Raw genomic sequence first — 12,639 nt, forward strand, 5'->3', positions numbered from 1 at the left:
AAATCCAATTGAAAATCTCTGGACCTACCTAGAAGAGAAAATGAAAGCTGGAGAAATTAATCACCCAACTGCAGAATGACATCCCATCAGAAACACTGCACATTGAATGCCAGAGAGAATTCTAGAGGTCACGGGGAGTCAAAAGGTGATTCACTAAGTACTGTACACAAAAATCTGAGATTGTTTTTAAATATAAAGCGTGGGTTTTCAACATTAAGGATTTTGCCAATGAAATGCCTTAACAACAACTTAAACATTCTAACTAACTAAAATCATAACATTGGTTTGGTCACTGTTTAACCATTTAATTGATTTCATGCAATATTTTTGGCAAACACTTGGAGATGGATACTGTACTGTATACGTGTTTATTCAGCACAATATTTCAGCTTTTCCATGCAGCACCTTGAAACTGGAGTAATACAGTACAGTGTGTATTTGTATTTATCTGTTGGCAGGATTATTTAGTTAGATTATTAAGTGATCATTCTTCCTTTTGCCTCATTTTAGTATTTAATGTACAGAGATCCAGATGTATTTTAGGTACAGTACCTGTATGTACTGTACTGTATATACTGTACTGGAACTAGATGGTCTCTGAAGTAGTGGCTTTGTGCTTATGGAAATCTTATTATCCTTCAACATCTGACACTTACAGTATGTGCCAGTACAGGAGCGCACACTAGTCTAAACAGTATGTTGTATGCTATTTCTAAGTAGTTAAAAGAAATAAAGTGATCACACGAGCACCTGTTAAATGATTTTAAATTGCTGAGAAGTAAATGAATTACCAGAAGGAAAAAAAGCTTGTTTAAGTACCTGTGATTGTTATAACATCAGACAGGTTACATACAGTATGTGGAAGTTTGTACATACAGTTCATGCCTCACATGTTCGTCTACAGCACGCTGTCTTCAGAAAGGGCCCCTCTTATTTGATCATGTTGAAAACATTGGGAACTACAAACTGATTAAATAGAATGTTTACAATACTTTAAAATATCCTGCTTGATTCAGAGTTACAACAATAATGTCCTGGACCATGAAACCAAGAAGGTTCTGAAAGGAGAGATATACATTTCATACCCTATTTTACTCAAATCCTTTGTCAAATTCCTAATACATACTGTAAATAGTGTGACATATGGCAGGTGAAGACGATAATACAGTATGTCTCACCAAGAGCCGCTTTTATTTTTTGTTATATGTTGAATTAATTCAAGATATGCTTATTTCTTTTGATATTTGCATGAACTTTGGTCAGATTCAGTGACCAAATTAAATCTTCAGTTATATACTGTATCATGATTCACTCCTCAGGTACGAGTACTTGAAAATGTTTTTTTGAGCATAACTTTCAACATCATTAGTTAACTCCCCATATTCAGAGCATTTGACATAGACATGTGCATTAATTTCAAGACTAAATAAAGCAACTGACTTTCAGAAAATAGTATTTTTACACTTTTATTTCCCTTTGAAAGGATAAATAATAATTCTTCCAAAATTTGTTTGGAACTTGCATAGTCCCACCTGTGATCATGTGGGATTTATCCAGGGACTCTGGTTCCCGGTATTGCTTGATAATGAGGGCCATGGTGGGAAAGTAGTAACCCCAGATGATTAAAGATCAACAAAATAAGATGAAATAAAGACTCTTCATCAGAAAATAGCCTCATATACAAAGAAACCCAGTAAGTTTCGAAATATCCAAAAGTGGCAGTCAAGTGGGCCTCATGGGGGTTACAGATTCAGTGACTGGGCTTACTGAGAGATCGCTTCCTGCAGAGCTGCTCTGTTCATTTGCCTGGATTGTCTGAAATATTTTTTTTTTTCATTCTTTGTGAAACAGCCTTTGGATTTCAGATAGACTCTAATAAAGAGGTACAACTCCTTCAACCAACAACCAACCTCCGATTTTCAAATCTAATTTAGTTTGAGGCCTTATGAAACAAACTCGACAAGCATTAAAAATAACATACAAGTTTACAATTTAGAGAAAGTGCAAGCATCCAGCCACACACCCACACAAACAGCGAACATAAATAGTGACAGACAGAGATGAGAGAAATCCAACGAACTGTCCGGGATTTGAGCAAGAAGCTTTAAAGAGTAGAAACTCATCTTCAGAATTCAGAACATGATTTCAGATGTATGACTTTTTTTCCATCTCATACATGTACAGTATACACAACCTGCACTGTCTTGCCACGAGTTGTAAATTTGGAAGTTTCAGTACTGTTGCAACATTTTAAAAAGGATTAAAACAGTTAATCAACCATGAAATTACCTTAATGGATTAAGTGAGTGGAATTTTCATTAGATAGAAATTAATTAGTTTTTATTACAAAGTTTAAATGTTACATTTACACACTGCCAAGCTATTTTTAGTCAATTGTACAGGAGTAAAAATGTCTCTCTTAACCAGATGCCACAGTTCCCTGTAAATAACAGACACAGGGTAGGTTAGATTCAGTTTGTGATGTTTCAATAACCCTGATTATCAAAAATCAATTCCACTATTATTCCTTATTCCTGTCAAATAGGTGAGTATAAATAGTAAAGGTTATTGATCATACTAGTGATTGATTACCTTGACCATTGGTCATTCAAAGACCACAGACGAAGGTTATTGCTGTATTTCCTCAAACTCTTTGTGAGGAGATACTGTATAGTTTCAGAGACATAGTAGACTTGTAAGGTTGATACACAGTGCCATCACTCTACAGTAATCCCATAATGCAGCAGGATATGTCACATGACTATCAGTGCAAGTATCATTCACATAATGAACTTTGAGCTTTAACAGAAAGATACTCTTAGGATGGACATAGAAAACCAGAGGTTGGCTATTGAGCAAAGGCTGGACAGTAATAACAATTACTGTGTGCCTCAACAAAAAACCTGACAGTAAAAACGTTAAATATCCTGTTAAGTCTTATGTACTAAAGCAGCAGTTCTCAGGATAATGAAAAGAGAAAACGGAAAGAGAAGGGCTTCGGAGATTTCAATCTCTGTAGAGATTTTTGTTAAAAAATCTTTTAAAAACATCAGCGTAAGCACTTAAGGTTTAGATAATAAAAGTCATTTTAATTAAGAATGTAAAATGGTAACAAAAGAATTTAAAAATCAATGTCTCATTCTTGGCTCACTATCTAAGACTGCTGGTGAAATTCTGAACAAACTGATTAAGTGGCAATAAAGTCTTTTCTGAAATAACCAGAAATGGCTTTCTCTTTTAAAACTTAAAAATTTATTTCAGGGGGTTCCTTTGTAAAAGTTGCAGAAATATAGCTTCACAGGAGGTACAATGTAACTGCTGAGAGGCACAGTTTAGATAATGTGTGTAAGGTTATGTACTGTGTATACTGTATAAAAGACGAATGTATAGACTTCCCAGATTTTTGTATGTACTACTGTATATAAGCATGAACCTCACAATGGTTAACATTTTAATACCACTGAAAATAAATACTGTAATACTGTCTTTCTCTTTGATACAGTGGATTACAGACATCTAAAATCGCTGAGAAGAATGGAAATCACTTTCCAGATGAGCTGAGTAATCCATTAGATTGGAAAAGATACAGTACATACTGTATTGAAAATCCCATTAAGGTACAGTATTATCCATGAAGTTACTGAATCATGTTCCTCTCACTGCCCTTTTGTGTTCAATAAAAAGTAATTATATAGAAATTACCAAGTATGCATAAATTCTTCATTTTTTTTTCTTTGAAAAAAATCTTCAAAGTTATGACATACTTTTGTTATAATATGCTCGTTCCTTGGGTACAGGTTTGTATACATTAAACTGTTTAAATTGTTTTCTGTGTGATTATTACTGTATATCCTGTCTAGTGATATCTAATATTGAAATGTGACTAGAGATGATTCAAAGACAACAAAAGAGCAAAAAGAGCCAGCTTCTTCAAGATATAGTAAATTACCATGAGTAATCAGTCCACTAATTTTCTCAATATTAGCACTGTTTCAGACAGCTCATGTATTAATCAACATATTTATTCTGCTGTACTATTAAATATTCTGTCTTCAGTCAAATCAAAAGACAAAACAATCTTTAGTCATGCTGTATTTATTTTTAAGTACATCATATTAGCACAGTGCGTTTTTCCAGAATTTTGGCTTTCCTCATCTCAAGGGAGCATGAATGATATGAACATAATATTTAGTGTATTTATGTGTGTTATCAATACAATTTTGATAAATCAAATTTAAAATAGTTTTTTCATGTTACATGTGATAAATGTTTCAAATATAATAATATTTACTGAAAGTAAAATGTTATAATCTTTAATTATGCAAGTACACATGAAGAATTAAAGATATAAATCTTATTCATCAGGTTTGCAATTGTTGATCTTACCTTTGTACCCATAAACTTTAAATTTTTATGGTAATGCAGTACTTTGTTTTTTTTATCTGTAACTACAATCATAGAACTCTAAGATAAACCGTTAATATTTTGGGTATTTTTAATATATAAATCATAACATATGTAATGTACTGTATACCATATACAGTATAAATTCATTCTTTATGAAGATTTACTGTCAGGTAGACTTGGACTTTTAAAACTGTTAGAACTGCCTTTTAAGAGTACTATGGCACAGACACACTGTAAAACAGAGACACTGTTAAAAACCCTCATGTACAATATACTCTATACAGTTAAGTGTTAATTAAAGATGGCAGAAGTCTTGGCCCTATCAGGAAAATATGTCATCCAATGTTTGCAAGTGTAGACAGCAAAAAAAATATTTTGAGCAAATCAAATGTTTGGTTCATCGTTGAAAGATGGGGTCATTTGGCTATTTTCATAGTGTGATTTGCTACTTCACATTTTATGTAAGTAGCTTGATAAGAGACGGGATACAGAGTAAGCCATTGGCAGATGATATTGTTAACTTCCAAAATTCAATCACTTTTATTCCTAAAGGATATTAACTCCACATAAAAAGGTTTTTTAACAGGCTGTGAATAAGGTATGTGATAATGTCCCTAATCAATTGCAGGGGATAAGTAATGATCGTTCCAATACAGCAAGCTATTTTGTCAGTAATGATGGTTTCCTTTTGATTGTATGCTGTGAAGTAGTGGGGTATTAAGAGAAGTATTTAATCAATAGCCACTTACACTGTTTTGGTTGCAACCATTCTTAATAAGACTAAACAAGCTGTTGTGCATTCACAAATTGATCAATTTTCACTACATTTGCTTATTGATAGATGTCTATCATTCCTGTATTTACATCCTCATTGTCAATACTAATATGTTTATTGATACAGGTCTTTTGCTTTTCATGGTCAAAACACAAAACGATTGTAAGTGCAGCAAAGATTACAGTACAAAAGAATAATATGCACTTGCTGACGATAAAAACTCAACCCAGTGATAATTCCATTTAATTCCAAATGAACTATATACAGTAAAGTATATTATTCTTGTAAACTTCACAGTCTACAAAAGTCTAAAGTCTACAAAGTCTTAATCAGCATGTTTAAGTGAATATAAAAATTATGTTAAACATAAAGCATATTTTTCACCGAAATACTTGAAATGCACATTCGTTCGTAATTTTAACTTTACCTTCATCTTTGATTAATACTGTACAGGTATGTGTCAGGAATGTATTGTCCTAACGTTCCATGTTTGTCTTTTACGAGCTTATTTTTACGTTTCGTGAACTGTTACATTCTTTTTAAAGGACTTAAACGGAAAACTCCAAAAATGTTTCTATACAAGTCTGAAACGTTACACCGTGAGGTTAGTGGCTGCAAACGAAACTTTACATCCGATGTTAACAGAACACACTGCTTGATAAAGCATAAGTTCTAGTCTTCCTTAAATGTTTAACGACACTACTCTTACGCTAGTAAACTGGAATCTTTCAGGGAAAACGTCGGACTTTTTGCGTCGCGTTGACGTTCAGACAAGCTACAGCTGTAACTTTACAGCTTCGTGGTGCCCCTGTGTCACATCGGTAAATATCGTATTAATCGTACCATACTTACGTTGTTGCAGTCTTATACTGAAATTGGGCAGATTTGCAAAGACTTCGGGTGCAGAGAAAAACAGAATGCAGTGGATTTTCAAAAATGTCATCAACATTTCGCCGTTCATCCAGTCATGATTGAATTCAAAGGACGACATACAGTAGTGGCGGATGCCTTTTAACTGCACACATCGTGAGCTGTCCGTGGTGCTGAAACTGCTCTGTGGCTCTTCCTTGCTGCTTTTCCGACAATACAACAGTCCTGCTTTCCTATTATTATTATTATTATTATTATTATTATTATTATTATTATTATTATTATTATTATTATTTTACTTCTGGTAGTGAAACGTCTGAAAAAAGTACGTCTTCAACCTTCAGTACTGTAGGTTATACTCTGCTCTCCGCTGATTACTATATACAGTATTTCTGTGTGAACACAGAAATATACAGAATGCGGCTCTCAAAACCTCCCGTAGTTCATTCGAATTGCACGACTTTCGTTCTTTTCTACAAAAGTTAACTTCAGGCTCACAGATCATGATGAATACTTTTCAAGTTTCGATATTAGACTGAGGTGTCGTTGCTATTGCCGTCTTATGATTAATGGTTTAAGCGTATTTAACAAAGACGCATTTTTCATGCATTGGTACAAATAATAAGCTTATCCAGTTCTTGTATAATAAAAGGAACAATATTTCACAATAGACTGTTTTTTCAATACGAACGAAGCGATACAAATAAATGGCAACTGTGTAGGCCTACATCGCACATTCCCCAAGATGTATAGATAACTGTTCATATTCTGCTCTAAATTATTATGTATATGTATACAGTGATTTGTATATGTAATATTGGGAAACCTTTATGAGAAAGGTATCTCAATTCACGCATTTTCTTTAGTGTCACATTGTTGATTTGTTGAAAGAAAACAGTCACGGTTTCGTTTTCATCGGTTGCGCTTGACTTTCGGTCGATCAGAAGACAGGCTTTTGTAAGTCTTATGTGGGACGCAGTACCTGAACTGAAAAATCTTAGTGAAAAATTAGTGTCTTTCTGGATTTGGAAGATCAGACGTTTATGTAATGTCTTTTATTTCATAGTCTTTAATTTTAAAATAATTTCTGTGCATAAACCAGTCAATGGAAATAAAAAAAAAATACTTTCCTCTCCACAGTACGACGACGATTAGCTGTTATTCAAAATACAACACAAAGGGTGATTATTATTCATAATATCGTTGGTGTTTTGTTATGTAAATGCGCGTACTGTAAGTTCCTGATATTCAGGGACGAAGAGAAAATATGTTAACATTAACTGCCAAGATATATAAAAAGCGGGGTACATTAGATTGTGAATCTTCATTGATTCTGCATGTGTTGCCACATTGTGATGCCAAAGCAGCAAAGCTGAGAGAGTAGCAGGTAATATTCATCTGGGGAGCCGTTCTGTTAACTGTTATTCATGGGATTTTAACAGTAAATTGAGCGCCATTCTAAGAGTGCATTCTTTTTATGCTAGATGAGTTCTTCGCGTTTCCTGTAATCCTGTCACTTCTCCTAAAGTACCTTGTCCATCTACCGTATATATATATAAAAAGATTGTTAGGAGATAATAATTGGCCACGCTATAAAATGAATATATGAATAAAAACTCCCCTTATGATTACAGAAAGCTTTGCTTCCTAAACTGAAGTGTTCCGGTCGAATAAATATTCCGATACCTTTGTTCTACATTGCTACTCTGAGACAAAGACACGTTTTAAGAGTTTGCAGACGTGTTGTGCACAGGAGTATCACTACGAATAGGAGAAACGTTTGAGAAAATCCCGAATCCTTGGTCAAATACTACATTCATGTCAGATTTTAACTGATTCTTTATACTGTAGTCCTTCATTATTGTTACGACTATAGCACATTCCCAAATTCAGCACCCTGAGAATTCAAATGTGCGTGTAAAAGCGCGAACTTTGGTTGGAAAAGATTTTCAAAGACTACATCTGAGCTGTTTTTTTTTTTTTTTGTACTTCTTGGCATTTCTATTTTCTGAACGCTCCCCGTATTTCAGATGGGGGCATGTGTATGTAAATCGTGACTTCACTTTCATCATACTATACCTACAGTAGGTGTATGGACAGTCAAACTGAGTTAAAGCTTAGTAATGTTTCTGTGTTCTGTCTTCTGTTTGTAGTGTTGATTGTCAGTGTTCATTGAACTCTTGCTAATTAGTTTACCTTAAACAAACAACATTTTATCATTGATTATTTAGCACATTTGTCTTAATTGCTGGTATCCTCTTGAACATCCTAGCTTTTCTATGTGTTACGCAATACGTAAAGCAATCCGTTTACTTACATCACAAATACTAACAAAGCAAATACAATACAGTTTCAACTAATAATTCAATGTGTTCAATGTGCCAGGTAATGTTTTCTAAAGCAATAACGTAACGCAGTGTTATTCATTTGTGTATCTTCATTTAACGTATTTATTCAATCTTCAATTTAACTTCGTTTAAGTGGTAATTTAAAGTGTACAGTATACATAACACGAGAGCCTATATTGTCAACTCTTTTTTTCGAATATGTATTATCTTCAATAATTCACATCAGTGTTTCACTTTGGGAAATGTCCTATGTTTTGGTTTAGTCACAAAAAAAAAAGTTCGGTTTTTGCTTCACTTTACCAATGTATTCAAGAAACCATCACGCACCTTTTTTACGAGAAAAGAAAATGTTACTTGCATACTGTAGTTCTACAGTATATATTATCTGCTATTGTTTCTCAGAAATACACTACCACTTTTCAGTGTAAACGTGTTGTCTGAATAAGAGCTATATTAATCTTTGACATTATTATATCGAGGTACTAATTTGTTAACGATAAGTGAAATGTCACGCTGTTTTTATGGATATGAACTGGTTTGCTTTTCCTTTCCTGTGTGAACTTCACAATAGTGGTACCTACATTAATTGTTACCAGCTAAATTTATATTTTATGTTGCTTTAAAAAACTAAAAATGTAACCGAGAGACTCCACACTAAGCTTTTTTTACTTTCTGGAGAACATTAAGTTTAATCCAATGGTTGTTTACTTAAAAGGTTTGCTCTCTTACTTTTTTAAAGACCGTGTTCAACGCGCAAGTAGTCCGCAAGTAGACGAGAGCAGTTTTAAGGAGATGAATGTTGTCTTCTGCAGGATGGGGCCGCTTAGTTAAGACGGAGTCTCCGCGTTACATGTTTATGTAAAAACACATAAACGTTTTGTTCCACCTCTGCCAACGCCTGACATATATGGGAGAGATACAGCATAAAATACTTGTGGTGTATTTAATTATTTTGCATTCAAAGGCCCAAGCAAATAGCGATACTCTTTACGCTAAGAATGTAATTTTCTGTTAGTGAAAATGGTGTACTGTTATGATAGCATTTTATTTAGATTTACGGTATCCAATATTTAAACATCCCAATAAACGACTGCATTATTCACCTCCGCGTAGAATAAACTGAACCCCCCAAATAAGTACCATTTTTATAACCTTATACGTTTCTATGTCATACGCAGTACTTCTAAGTTTACCTTAAATGTTGAAATCCAGTCACCTTTAAAATACCGCGAATTGTGTACTGTTTTATCTCCTAGGTTTCATGATCTGAGAATAAGGGAAGATTTCAAACAATATTCATTTTCAGTTGGGTCTTCTAACCTGTATGCAACTGCTTCTATATCAACATAACAGAAGATGAAAATCTCGTTAAGCCTTGTTTTAATTGATGAGTTCCAACGCAAATGCTGAAATCGAATTTCAAACTACTGTATATTGGGTTAGCACGCTTAACTTGGCATTATACTGAGCAAGCGTGAATTTAACATTTAAAAGTTCTCGAAGGGTTTTTAAATTTTAATTATATGTTGTCACTGCTTTATTTTAAAACAAATTAATTATCTGCATTTGAATTGCTATTAAAGAAGAACGAGTATCCCCGTGTTTTCCTTTGCTTCCAAAATAACAGTAATTCAGCCTAAAACGCAGAATTCTGCAGTTCGTATTTCCCACCCCGTTCCTGTTAAAGACGTAGACTTAGTACATGGTGAGTTATTAGTGCTAGAGGAATAGCTGTTTTATTCTCTTCCGTGGTAAAATAGGTTTGGTTTTTTGGAAAAGAAAGTTGGAAAGGAGTGTTGCTTTGAAATTTTTTCCCATAAACGTATGAAAGAAAGTACTTAATGGTGCCCTATAGCTGTGCTATCCAACAAAGACGCAACATTCGCGTCTTTTGTTCACAAAAAAAGCAATCGTGGATGCCCTCTAGAGGAAATATTTTTTCACTGCAACTGGTACCAGCCGCTGGGTTTCCTCACGCACCAAATGACCTGTCACATAAACCGATAGAGCATAACTTCATATGTGTAGTGCAAGGCTGTTTTAGTAATATTAATTACGGAAAGGTCATTTAAAATGCAAAAGTATTTGAAATGTACGTTAGCTGTGTTAGCACAGCTCGTTGATCAACACGAAGCAATTAGGCAGCATTTATTACATTGAGTAACCTTTACCGTTTTGCAATACCTAAAGGCGCTATTTGTTTGAAAGATAGTTTTGTTGTTGTTGTTGTTGTTGTTGTTGTTGTTGTTGTTGTTGTTGTTGTTGTTGTTGTTGTTGTTTAGTTTGCTATGTATTCTCCAAAAAAAATGCCAAATAATAAGAAATGAATGTGTTTAACACTAGTCGAAGCGGACTAACACTCTTTTCAGCATCGGTACCTTTAATGACCGAACAGGTAGCCGTCTGTAGTCTGATGCACTGTCGCCCAGGCCGGGAAGGAACCCTACTCTACAGTATATACCAGCTACTGCCTGATACGAAATGCGCTCGGTATTGTTGATGTGGTCCTGTGAGTGTTATACCACATGTTTGTGACTATATTACCTAAGTTGCCACAACGTTTTGCCTCACCACTGTAGTGCGTTACTGTAGGTACCAACTAATGAAGTTTCTAGCATCTGGCGTTTGAATAAGTGTCGCTACTGAGTTCTAACGCTTCTACAGTAAATGTCGGTCCGTTTTGAGAAAAATTCTTGCTATCAAGTGTTAAGTGCGTACGTTTGTGCATGCATGTTTTTAACTTTAGCATTTACATCCCAAAAGACGTATCACTTTTTTTTATCATAACTGAATTTTAGCTAACCCTAGCAGGAGGTGAAAATGTAACGTACAGTATACAGTAAGTGTGTTTAGATTAAAATAAAAAAGTTGCACATGTATATAAACTTACCAGGTAGATGGCAGGTATAAGGAGAAGGACAGCGCACCAACACGTAGCCTGCATTCTCCTTGATCTTAAAGTTCCACTGTTTTCCCTTCGCTTGGTATTTTGTCGTTTGAGACCATAGATCCACCTGGCATCCGCTTTACAATACAGGGAAACCCCTCACCAGCCTATGCAAAAATGAAATTATAGACCCCATGACCAGAGAGCAAGCTTATATTTGAAGACAAAGGAAAAGGAAGGAAAAGCAAACTACGATTAAACACGAATTAATCCAGACAAAGAGTGAAGCAATCTCATAATTCAGTGACTGCTCAGATTCAGTTCAGAAGGATCATTTGCGATCAGTCCTAATCTCTTGCTGTTGCGTGCAGAGTTCGAGGTGCAGTCCTTTCAGAGGGACAAAGCTTTAGTGGCACTGAATGCTACCACTGCCTTAGTGTTTTATATCAGACTCTCTCAAACACACTGCTACAACACATCCTGATAAACCGCGGCATTACAGAGAGAGCGAGAGGGGCAGAGAAAGAGGGAGGGAGGGAGAGACAGAAAGAGAGAGAGGATTAAGGAACAGGATGAGACTTGTTCAAGACGCAGAGATCAGAGACCGAAGGAGACCTGCAAGGTACATTAATGCGTGAAGACAAGCTTCGTGTATCTGAAAGTACAATGTTCCTGCTAACACCGATAAATGAATGATGTACTGAGCCGAGAGGGGTCAACTCCAGTTATTGTTGTATCACATTTATCTCGTTAAAAAAATATACAATATTTTGCTAAATCGCTCTATTTATTATGCAAACGACCAAAATGTTGATTTTTTAGTGATCAAGTACCGATAAGTCAAGCCGTCACTCGGTGTCTTACAATCTATTGTAACTGAAAAACTAGCAATCGTACGAAAACAAAATTGCTCGAAAAGACTTCAAGGGATTACTGCCAGAACGACTTTGAATGACTTTGGCAAAACTGCTGAAGCTTTAGTTACCAAATAATGGTAAAATACTCGCGAAATGAAGGTTGTTGTATTATTACTCTTCATTGATTGCAGTAGATTACAAACCCCTGAACTGACTGTGAAATCACTTAAATAAATGTTGGTACAATTAAGATCAAAATACTTTTAAATAATGCTTATGTACAGTACATCTGTCTTATTAAAATGAGTTATTGTAATTCCGTTGTATCTGTTTTTCAACACATTTCCCTGAAAGGATGTGTTCAATCTTGCAATAATAAGACTTGATTAAATAAGATAAAGGATGGATAAAAACCGGGATAAAATGTCACTGAATTTCTAAGTATGGTGATATGTCTAGGATGCCCTGCATAATCTTTTATAAGATTGTTTACAC

At 34.7% G+C, this 12,639-nt stretch overlaps 1 protein-coding gene across 1 annotated transcript in view; it reads right to left on the reverse strand.

Moving 5' to 3' along the window:
* LOC148650874 (neurexophilin-1) overlaps positions 1-11,874 on the reverse strand; it is a 47,940-nt gene extending 36,066 nt beyond the window's left edge. The window contains exon 1 of the mRNA XM_088600468.1: positions 11,291-11,874. Within this exon, the coding sequence (XP_088456594.1) occupies positions 11,291-11,344 (54 nt within the window). The 5' untranslated portion in view covers positions 11,345-11,874. The remainder of the gene's footprint in view (positions 1-11,290) is intronic.
* Between the last annotated feature and the right edge of the window lie 765 nt (positions 11,875-12,639).

Source organism: Lepisosteus platostomus, chromosome 12 (genome assembly GCF_059453375.1).
Source record: "Lepisosteus platostomus isolate fLepPlt1 chromosome 12, fLepPlt1.hap1, whole genome shotgun sequence".
In the NCBI taxonomy this organism is placed as follows: Eukaryota; Metazoa; Chordata; class Actinopteri; order Semionotiformes; family Lepisosteidae; genus Lepisosteus; species Lepisosteus platostomus.